At 34.2% G+C, this 12,137-nt stretch overlaps 1 protein-coding gene across 1 annotated transcript in view; it reads left to right on the top strand.

Annotated features, from left to right (window-relative positions):
• The window catches only part of LOC142345657 (pre-mRNA-processing-splicing factor 8), a 77,645-nt gene extending 74,066 nt beyond the window's left edge, over positions 1 to 3,579 (top strand). The window contains exon 42 of the mRNA XM_075397853.1: positions 2,889 to 3,579. Within this exon, the coding sequence (XP_075253968.1) occupies positions 2,889 to 3,058 (170 nt within the window). The 3' untranslated portion in view covers positions 3,059 to 3,579. The remainder of the gene's footprint in view (positions 1 to 2,888) is intronic.
• The last annotated feature ends 8,558 nt before the right edge of the window (positions 3,580 to 12,137 follow it).

Genomic DNA, 12,137 nt, shown 5'->3' with positions numbered 1-12,137 from the left:
TTCTCAACATTTTGCGTGATATCTTTTTGACTTCTCTAGGCTAGTTTCTCTCTTCTCTCATTCTGCTAAAAGTGGTTTTGAACATCAGTTGCTCAGCAAAGCAATTCAAAATGAACAGAGTCAGTATAAAAGATTGAAGTCAGAAGTAGAAACGGGATAAACCCATAAAGCCCAATTTTAGATGCCCGCTATTTGAACGTCGTTCCTATAAGTCTTAGTTACCATCTCTAATGCTTATTGTTATTGATAGTAGCCCCTGTAGCCTCTCTCTAAGAAACAGAAGTATGTTCAACTACGAAATGCCATCAAAATAAATCGGACTTAAAAAAATGTTTTTGTACAAAAATCTTTTTTTTTTCAATATCTTCTATTCTTTCAATCCCAATCATGCTTATTGGAATCAACGGCGGCTATTTTCCGGCAATCTGCCGGGCATGTTTATACAATTTTTGCACATTTTTTTGAAAATATTTGTCGTGATAGGTTACTACATAATTTCTAGTGGTAATGCAATGGTTTTAGAATCACGAATTCTCTCAATTTTTTAATAAAACGTGCATTTTATTTCATTTTTTTGTTATTATATAAGGTTTTTCACCCAGGGGCCAGAAAAACATCCTCTAGGGTTTGATAATAGGTCACTGCAGAGTTTCTAGCTGTATTGGAATGGTTTTCAACAACTGTCATTATGAAATCTAGCAATTTTTTATGCAATTTTTTTCAAAATTTTTGACATTTATTGTCACTTTAAGTTTTTCCAGCCCCACGGGCCAGGAAAACTGCTCCAGGGTTTGATAATAGGTTACGAAAAAGTTTTTATTGGCCAAGGAAAGGTTTTTAACATTTAGATATCACAAATTTCAGCGATTTTTTTTATAAAACGACATTTTTTAAAGTTTTTCCACAATTTGCCATATTCTATGTTTTTCTAGCCTCAAGGGCCAAAGAACTTCCTCTAGTTTTTAATAATAGGTTACTGCATAGTTTCTAGTATTAAGGGAATGTTTTTTAAGACCTCAGTATCACGAATTATAGCGTTTTTTTTTAATTTCCTGAAAATTTAGTATTTCCCCAGTGGCCAGGCAACCTCTTTTGGGGCGTGTTAGTATGTTACTGCATAAACGCGAGTGGCAATGAAATAATTTTTTTGAAAATATTTTTTTATTATCAGTTTTTGGCAGTTTTGCTAATTTTGGTAGTTTTTTATTAGCCGCAAAGCGACAGCTGAGGCTATTTTTGGCCTTCTTGGTTTTTTTTTATTTCGTCGTCAAGATTTTTGTTACGACCATATGACGTCACAATCAGTTCGAATTTCCTTTTTGTTCGTTCGTTCATGCAATTTCAACTGAATTGCATGCTTGACCACATTTTTCATTCTTAGTGGAGCAAGTTGTTTTTGTTCATTCGCGTGCTTAAATTTTTGGTCACACGTGACTTTCCGCGCTCTCAAAAATGACTTCCTCACTTTGAAATTGACTTTTATTTAACTTTAATTCCAAGAGATAAAGTCAAGTGAGTGCATATCACTCTAATTGAAGGTTACTTAAGAGCAGCTCATGGAAGCAGCAATAAGCTATACAGATTCTTAATCAAAATTTAACATCTGATTTCTCGACTAAACTTTTTTTAGCCTGTCTTTTTTTATCTTCTTGAGACTGCGGATCTGCAAAGCTTTTGCGGCTATTTTCTGACAATCAGCCAGCTATGTTTATAGGACTTGCAACTTTTTCAAGTTTTTACAAATATTTGGGAATTTTTGAGTTCTTGAGGCGACAGGGGCCCAGGAATCTCCTCCAGGGTTTGATAATAAGTTACTGCACAGTTGCTAGAGGTAATGGAATGGTTATCAATGTTTTAATAACACTAGTTATAGTAATTTTTTTAGCGATTTTCAAATTTTATGAAAATTATTATCATGTTGCAAGTTTACCGATCTTAATGAGCCGTGAAACTAAGCAGGGCTTGAAACAGGGATACTCGATAGTCTCTGGAGACAATGAAATGGTTGTTAAAATTTTTAATATCACGAATTTTAACAAGATTTGTGAGATCTTTACTGGCCAACAAACTTTTCTTATGTATTGCGGATGGGTGACATGACAGAACTTCAGAGACAAAAAATGGCTTTGAACTTTTTTTTCTGCAAAATATAGAAACTTTAAATTTGCTTTTTTCAGTTTTTTTGAAGCATTTGTCATATTTCTCGAGTTTATCTACCTTTAGTGGCAAATAAATGTCTTTCAAGGCTTCTGCGTGACGTAATGAGTACATTGAAATGTATCATATTTGGCCTTCAGGGTAAAAACTTCAAGAGTTTTAGCAATGATTATTTGTTTGGTTTGATTATTTTGGTTTCAACTTTTGAGATTTTGTCTTTTTGGCTGGGATTATTCAATTGATCTGCTGGTCAATCACTTCAAATTCATTCGTTCGTTTTTGTTCATTCGTTTAGGCAATTTCAACTGCATTGCGTGCGTGACGTCATTTTCGCTCTTAGTTGACCGAGTTTTTTTTTGTTCATTCGTGTTTTAACTTACCTCACTCTCAAAAGTAACTTCTTGACTCTGAAACTGACTTTTCTTTACTTTAATTCAAAGAGATAAAGTCAAGGGAGGGGGTGTCACTCTAATTGAAGGATATTCGAGAACAGCGAGTAGAATCAGCAAGACAGATTCTTAATCAAAATATAACATCTCAGTGTTTGAAAAAGTTTCTTTACTATCGTTTTGAGATCGCAGATTTACGAAGCTATTGCCGCTATTTTTTGGCAATCTGCCAGCTATGTTCATGTTGCTTATTTCTGGTGATTTCGCCTACTCCTGTTGTAAAACAACAAAAACCAAAGATCAATAATTATTATCTCATACCGACAATCAATTTCTTCACAGGTGTGAGACACGATGCGAACATGAAGTACGATCTGATGCTGGCGAATCCCAAAGACTTCTACCACGAGGTCCACCGACCCAATCACTTCCTCAATTTCAGTACCCTAGAGGACGGTGGAGCAACGCCTGCCATCACCGCATCTTCAGATCGAGAAGACGCTTTCTCTTAAGTTGCTTCTACGCCAAATTGGTTGCGAACACTGGTTGCTTTTGCAACAGTATTGTCTTAATTGTGATATGGCATCAGCTGTTAGATTTCTTCCGATTCTGAAAATAGCCTATGATGAAGTTATCAAATAAATGGATAAAGGTGTCGAGGTGACGGAACAGAAACCCGATTAACCTATCATAGACTGGATTTTTTCGGCTTTCTTTATTGTGCCCATGTATTTACAGAGAGGTCTTTCCTCTTGCTCTCAAAGCACGTAAATCCGAAAACTGAACTCCCGTGTGAAAATAGAGAGTTGACTTAAACTCGAAGTAAATTTACAAGTCAATGCGTAAACTTAGCTTGCTTTAAATCATTTAGCGAACATGTGACCCCTCGTGAATTTTTTCTGCAGTTGGCTGCTATTATAAGAAATGATGTGGTAATTTAAAATTTATATGATGGCTGTGTGATTACCTGTCTACGTGAATATTTGTTCATAATTATTCTGTTTTGTCATTTTGAATATCCTCTTTTCGGATATCTGTTTTCCTCAAATTTTCAGAACACCGTACATATGCTACATTATCCATAAAGCGTGGAAGCAAAACTTTAGATGCACAATAAGTTTGATAGGAATTATTGTGGCTATAAGAATTCGATACTCCGTCGTGGGAAGTACTCCGCCATGGGAAGGAGATTGCCGGAAAATGGCCGCCATTGATTCCCACAACAACGACTGAGATTGAAAGAACAGCAAAAATGGAAAAGTTTGATTGTTGTTCAAAAACCAAAATTTCAAAGTACGAAGTTTTCTTATTTTGTAAATAGACATACTCTTGTTTCATAATGAGAGGATAAATATGTTAGCGTCAATACCAAAGAGCATTAGAGACTTTCCCTAAAACTTGGAAAAAATAAGAAGCGGGCATCTAATATTGGACTTTGTGTTTATCCCATTTCTATTTTGATTTAGTTTTTAATAGCTCTCGAGCGAAGTTTGAAGCAATTATTTTAAAAGTTTTATGCAAATTTTTTTGACCGTTTTGACTTTTCGAGTCATTTTTTACTAGCTTGACTTTTTGGTTTTGCGTGAGCTCAATTTCTATAATTCACAAATGGCAGCAGCTGAACTCAAGTGGCAGCAGTTGACATAAAATTAAATAAAAAGTGCACAGCATTTGGTGTATTTTTTTCACGTTAGATTTCATAATTGCTTTTGGTAGTTAATAATAACCTCTAATGACGTCAATTGAAGCCGCGCTAGTGAATTTAGTTAATCTGAGCAGAATCAGAGAAGAGTGAAACTAGCCTAAAAAGAAGTCAAAAAGTTAACGTAAAATGTTGAACAAGGTGTCAACTAAGCCAAACAAAAACTTATTCGATAAGTAAAGCAACGGGACATGCGCTGGCGCTGATCTATAATTCAAATAATTTTTTCACTAAACAACAATGCGTGACCAAAATCATCATATAAATTTTTGTTCAAAAATCGTTGAAATGTGCGAACGGATCTAAAAAAGGCCGCCAGTACCCCAATACAATTCAACTTTTTTGTAAAAAAAATAGGCCCGCTATAATGGAGAGCTGCGAATACGAGGGAGGCTATTTAAATGAACTTAGCACATTTGTTTGATAGCCGCGATAGCGGCTATTATTGGGGACATCGTGTTTTTTTTACGACTCGAAGAGGAGTATTGAGATTCTACAGGTTTTTTAAAGCAAAAAGCAAGTTTGTTCATGACTTCAATTTTGACTTGAGCTTTAACCTCCGTTTTTGATTGTTGACTTCGACAAGAATTGTTGTTTGCGACAAGAATATTGATTAAAATTGTGCATTGATAGTGAGATTTTTTGCTTGCACTTTTCACATTCTTTCAACAATTTTGCCTCTTTGCTTTAATTTGGTCAGTCAGGTCTTTGCTGGCCTACTTTTTAATTGCTCTGTCATTACAAAAATGTAAATTTGCTGTCTCTGCTAATGTCTTATAAGTTTCTCTTTCATGTGTCTTAAAAATGAAACGTTATGGAAAACTTAATATTAATCGAATCTTTTTATATATGAAGGCAAAGGAATCTCAACTCTTTTGGCTGCTCTACTATTCTTTTAAGTTCTTTTAAATTTCTTTTCACTTTATGTTATCAGTGAGAAGTCAAAATGTAATAGCGATTATAATAAAATTAGTATAGAAAGAAACAGACCAAATAAGGACAAAATTTTGTTTTTTTGGACAAAATTTTGTTTTTTTTTTGGAAGAAAATAGTTAAATTCACGGTGGTCTCAGATCAATCCAAGTTGATCAAACTGTCTTTTGGGTGGACAAAAACTTTTTGTAATGGGAAATTTAGAGGTCTGACGTTTGCGACAAGAATATTGATTAAAATTGTGCCTTGATATTGAGATTTTTTGCTTGCACTTTTCACATTCTGTCACCAATTTTGCCTCTCTTTGCTTTAATTTGGTCAGTCAGGTCTTTGCTGGCCTACTTTTTAATTGCTCTGTCATTAAAAAAATGTAAATTTGCTGTCTCTGCTAATGTCTTATAAGTTTCTCTTTCATGTGTAAAATGAAACGTTATGGAAAACTTAATATTAATCGAATCTTTTTATATATAAAGGCAAAGGAATCTCAACTCTTTTGGCTGCTCTACTATTTTTTTAAGTTCTGTTAAATTTCTTTTCACTTTATGTTATCAGTGAGAAGTCAAAATGTAATAGCGATTATAATAAAATTAGTATAGAAAGAAACAGACCAAATAAGGACAAAATTTTGTTTTTTTGGACAAAATTTTGTTTTTTTTTGGAAGAAAATAGTTAAATTCACGGTGTGGGAAATAAAGTTATAATAGGGGCTCTAGCAACTGATTGCAGAAGAACCGGCGTTGCATAAAGGCTCATTTAAACCGTAGGTTTTCATGTATGAAAATAAAAAAGAAAAAAACGGTAAATTGTTGGTACAGTCAAGTCATTCTGCTATTGATAACAATTTCGGCATATGAATATACCATAATACACCAGAAAAACATCATACTCCGCTGAGCGATACCAGCACAGGACCAAAACTATTGCAGTTGTCATATGATAGTATAGTTAATTTAGATTTAGACGAAAACACTTTGAGAGGAAAATCTAATTCTGGAGACAGCTTGGGCAGAAAAATCTCGCAGTGATGCAGAAGTTGATCAATGCATAACTGAAGCATGTACTTTGGCCAATAAACTTGAAGCAGATGCAATGGACTACGAATCGAGATTTATTTGTAATGCAGATCTGGAAACACCCATCTCAATATCACAGCGTGCAACAAAATCTGGATATCACCATTAAAATTAAACCATGTAGAAGAACGGAGAGAAAACTTGGGGGCTGTACACAGCATCAGATATAAAAATAACAGTGATGAAAGTCCTATTCGCGACACTGCTAATGAGGGAGTGCGGCAAAGAATGTGATCGCGCATCTTAAATTCTTCTGTGGCAAAGTTCCGTACTTGTGAGGAACGAAACACTCCGCTGGCAACTTAAGCCCTCCGGAGATTTTCCACAATCACAAAGACCTTTAATTTAAGGATTTCACAGTTATCAGAAGGACCAAAAAATGAGATGGCAACAAAAATGATAACAGGAAGGGCTATTTCATCAAAATATCCAACATATCAAGAGCCAGAATCAAGCAGATCTGACCATACATTCACTAGTTTTGGCGTGACCCTAAAGCTAAAAGTGGATGTTTGCAGATAGATGCAAACAATTGATTTTAAAAATAAACAATTTTTTAATTTTTTTAAAACTTTTTTGGAAGACCTTCAAGGGACCCCCATCTATTGCTTCGCCAGTATCAATTCCTGAACCACCATCCGCTATAGTAAATCCCTCGTTATACATGATCACTGACCCTGTCCATCGAATGCCCTAACTAAATCTGATCGTAGAGATGTAGCAGCAAAAGGAGCAAACGATTTTCTAACGACTACGGATTTGGTAACATTGACTGGTCGGATGAATCTACACTTTGGTATCTTTGATGCATCACCAAAATTAACAAATAAAACATCGGCTACGAATCCTGTTTCAATTGCGCATCAAGTTCTGACCTTCTCAGAACAGCATGAAAGTTTTCCAGACCACTCTATCAACATTGGCTCCCCGGCTACCCGAAATCAACAAACTGGATATGCTCCGACCCCAAAAGTATTATCCCAGGAATATATCGAAAGCTCAATTCGGGAAGATGAAATAAAAAAATTCAATATGAAGTAAAACACTTCAGCAGATCTTTTAAAAATTATTCAACTCAGTTCTGTTGATCATATGCAATTAAATTTTTAGAGCTTGATATTTTTGAATAAGATAACCAGTACATAAAAACCGATTGACGTGTAATCGGCAAAAAAATATTTTTTTTTGTTTTCCAGTATAATTTGTGCAATAAAAGTCTCTTCTAAGGGGAAATTTCATTCCGGAATAAGGTATTATTTCCATTAGGTGTAATTTAGTTCATTTAGTTATCATTTGATGTCTGAATGCAAGTATCTTTTTTGTTCGTTACTGGATTCAATTTTTAGATCAATCTTTTATCAATTATAAGTTTATCGCCACATGAAAACATAATACATAGTTTGTTCAAATAGCTTGTCTGCTAATTTTCAATCAAATCTTTTGTTCCACAAAGTCGGTTCAAAATTTACATTCTAATTTCTGAGCCTCCTTTTTCAAAATATAAACAAATAGCTGATATGAAACCAGATTATACTCCTTTGCGAGTAATTGACATTTAGTCACTGTTGTAATTTGTGTAACACCACAATTACAGTTTGTGATCATGTAATACTTACACCAAAGTTGGCTAATGAAACATCGACTACCAATCCAGTTTCAACTTTGGATCAAGTGATATCATAGGAAGATATCGAACTCACAGTTCGGGAAGCTGAAAACAATACATTCAGCATGAATTAAAACATTTCAGCCGAAATTTTGAATCTTAATAAACTCGGTTCTGTTGATCTTTTACATTTACATATTAAAACTTGATAATGTTAGATATAATAACCAATACATAAAATTTGTTTGCTGTGTAACTCGTGAAATATATTTTATTTTATTTATTGTTATCTGTATAATTTGGGCGATCAAATTCTTTTTTAGGTTGAATTGTCAAACGGTAAAGCGCTACTATATTCCTTGTGGTAAAATTTATTTCATTTAGTGGTCCTTTGAAGAAATCAAAGCTTAGAAGCTAGAATGTAGTTTGTGAACCGAATTGGTGAGAAAAAGTCAGGTGACTAAAAATTGGCGGAAAATTTATTTGAACAAATTATGTATTTTTGTTTTATGTGGCCAGAAACGTTTAATCGATGAAAAATTGATTTAAAGTGTGAATGCGTAATGATCAACAAAAAAATACTCGTGGTCAGACATCAAAGGACCACTAAATGAACTAAATTACACAATATGGAATATAGTACTGTATCTCCGTATGACATTTGTCTGACTAAAACTACCTTTTTTTCATTACGGAATTTATAATTTTAATCAATTTTTCACCAATTATAAGTTTCTCGTCACATAAAAACATAATACACAATTTTGTTCAAATAGGTTGTTGGCTAGTTTTCAATCACCTGCTTTTGTTCCTCAGAGTTGGTTCACAATCTACATTCCAGCTTCTGAACTTTGATTTCTTCAAGGATCACTAACTGAAAAAAATACCATAAGGAATATAGTAGCGCATTACCGTTTGATATTTCCCGCGGAAGAGATTTTTATTTCCCAAAAATATAGATAACAATCAATAAAGTTAATATTTCAGCGAATACATATCGACTAATTTTTCTGTACCGATAATCATATCTAAAGACATCCTGTTTTAATCAATTAATTGAAAGTGCTCTGCAGAACTGAGTTTGATAATTTTCAAATTTTTTGCTGAAACGTTTTACTCCCTCTTGAGTTTATTGTTGCAGCTTCCCCAATAGTGAGTTCGATATCTTCCTATGGTATCACCTGATGCACAGTTTAAACCGAAATGTTAACCGATGTTTTATTTGCCAACTTTGGTGTAAGCATTAGAACACATAAACACAAGTTGTATTTGTCGTGTTACACAAATTACAACAGTGACTAAATGTCGATTACTTGCAAAGGAGTAAAATTTGATTCCATCTCAGCTTTTTGTTTATTTTTAAAAAAAATCAAGGCTCAGAAATTAGAATGTAAGTTTTGAACTGACTGTGCGGATCCAAAGATTTGATTGAAAATTAGCAGACAAGCTATTTGAACAAATTTTGTATTATGTTTTCATGTGGTGAGAAACTTATAATTGATAAAAGATTGATCTAAAAAGCGAATCCATTATTGAACAAAAAAGATACTTGTATTCAAACATCAAAGGATCACTAAATGAACTAAATTATACCTAATGGAATTTAATACCTTCTTTCCGAATGAAATTTCTCCTTAGAAGAGACTTTTATTGCACAAATTATACTGGACAATAGAAAAAAATATTTTTTTGCCGATTACACGTCAATTGGTTTTTATGTACCGGTTATCTTATTTAATAATATCAAGCTCTAAAAATTCAATTGCATATGATCAACAGAACTGAGTTTAATAATTTCTAAAAACTCTGCTGAAGTGTTTTACTTCATATTGAATTTTTTTATATCATCTTCCCAAATTGAGCTTTCGATATATTCCTGGGATAATACTTTTGGGGTCGGAGCATATCCAGTTTGATTTCGGATGCACAATTAAAACAGGATTCGTAGCCGATGTGTTATTTGGTAATTTTGGTGATTCATCAAAGGTACCAAATTGATACTGGTGAAGCAATGGATATATATAGCTCGCCTAGGAAAAAAGTTAGTATTTCATACGGAAATTTGCGAATTTCGCGATTAGCGAAAACTAATTATAGTTTTTTTTTGATTGAGTCAAGATATTGTCCAAATTGAACCAAACTTGATATGGAGTATCCCCTGTGTAAGTAAAGTGTAGGAAAAAAGTATTTTTGCTATAGCTTGTCTAGAAAAAAAGTTAGTGTTTTCCTTCATATTGAACTTTATTATTTCATATTCCCGAATTGAGCTTTCCATATATTCCTGGGATAATACTTCTGGGGTCGGAGCATATCCAGTTTGTTAATTTCGGGTAGCCGGGGAGCCAATGTTGATAGAGTGGTCTGGAAAACTTTCATGCTGTTCTGAGAAGGTCAGAACTTGATGCACAATTAAAACAGGATTCGTAGCCGATGTGTTATTTGTAAATTTTGCTGATGTATCAAAGGTACCAAATTGATACTGGTGGAGCAATGGATCTATATAGCTTGCCTAGGAAAAAAGTTAGTATTTCATACAGAAATTTGCGAATTTCGCGATTAGCGAATTTTAATTATAGTTATTTCTGATTGGGTCAAGATATTGTCCAAATTGAACCCAACTTGGTATGGAGAATCCCTTGTGTAAGTAGAGTGTAGGAAAAAAAAGAATTTTTGCTATAACTTGTCTAGGAAAAATGTTAGTTTTTCTTACTGAAGTTTGCGATTATTTCGAATAAGTAATTTGAAAAAAAGGTCTTTTTTATCGGTTCAAGGAGTTGTTCTCTCGCTTCGATTGGCTTTTAGTTTGATTATGTCAATGTTTATGATGTGATGATAATGATATATGTTTATGTTGTTTTCAGCTTTCTTGAATGAGTGTCAAAAACAGTCTTATCTTATTAGAGGTTCATTTTATTCTTAATACTGATAGATAGACACCTTCAATTTTGCTCACGATAACAAAAAAAGGCAATGTCTCCTAATAGTATAAAAATGTTCATATACCTCACGTAAAAAAAGACTTTAAATAACTGGATTTGTGGAGTTTTGGAACCCTCTCTGTCTTCAGCTTCAAGGATCTGCACTGCACACCAGCAGGTAATTTTTTCCGTCTGGTGAACGCACGAAAGTCTAGACATGAACGCACGAAAATTTTTTGTGCGTTCATGTCCAGACTTTCGTGCGTTCATGTCCAGACCATCGTGCGGTCGCCAGACCATCGTGCGTTCATGTCCAGACCATCGTGCGTTCATCCGTATTTCCAGACCGTGCAATTTTGAACGCACGACACCCTTCGTGCGTTCATTTCGTTCTGGACATATCTGGTTTCTGTCTGGGACCTCAGCCTGGGGATATATTAGATGAAACAGCGCTTCCTGTCATCATTTTTGGTGTTATCACATTTTGTGGTAACGCCTTATGATGACTGAAAATATTTCAATCAACGGTTTTGTAATTGTGAAAATTTTTTGGACAGCGTAAAATGTCAGCGGAGTGTTTCTTTCCTCGCGAGCACGGAATTTTGCCACATAAGAGGTTAAAATGCGTGATCAAATACCGTGCCGCGCTCCATCATATACAGTGTTGCAAATAAGCCCACTGCTGTTATTTTTTCATCTGATGCTGTGTACAAACCTACAAGTTTTCTCTCCATTTTTTTTCACCTGCGTTGATTTTACTGGTGAGGTCCAGACTTGCTTTGAGATTGGGATGGGTCTTCCCAGATCTGCATTATGAATGAATAGTTATTGGAAGTCCATCGCATCTGCCCAGATTGGCTCCGGAATTAATTTTTGCACTCGAAATGTATTCGTCTAAATATAAGTTAACTATACTATCATATGACAACTGCGATAATTTTGGTTCTGTGCTGGTATTGCTTAGCGGAGTATTATGCCTTTCTGGTGTAGTATGTTAATTTCATATGCCGAAATTGTTATCAATAGCCGAAAAACTTGACTTCACCAACAATTTCCTGTTTTCTCCATATATGTTTTCATACATTAAAATCTACGGTTTAAATGAGTCTTTTAAGAACGCCAATTCGTGTGTAATCATTTGCTGGAGCCTTTATTTTAATCCTTTTTAACACTACAAAAACTTTCATTTTTTTTACCCAAAAGACAGTTAGATTGATCTACTTGGACTGATCTGGGAACACCGTGAATTTAACTATTTTCCTAAACAAAACGAAATTTTGTACGTAGGCCTGATAAAAAATATTTTGCGGATTTTTATTTTCAGGAACAAACATATTGGCTAAAAATTATGTTTCTTTT

Source organism: Convolutriloba macropyga, chromosome 9, assembly GCF_964194025.1.
Source record: "Convolutriloba macropyga chromosome 9, txConMacr16.3, whole genome shotgun sequence".
In the NCBI taxonomy this organism is placed as follows: Eukaryota; Metazoa; Xenacoelomorpha; order Acoela; family Convolutidae; genus Convolutriloba; species Convolutriloba macropyga.
Note: the sequence above shows the minus strand (reverse complement) of the source record. Positions and strands in the feature narration are given on the sequence as shown.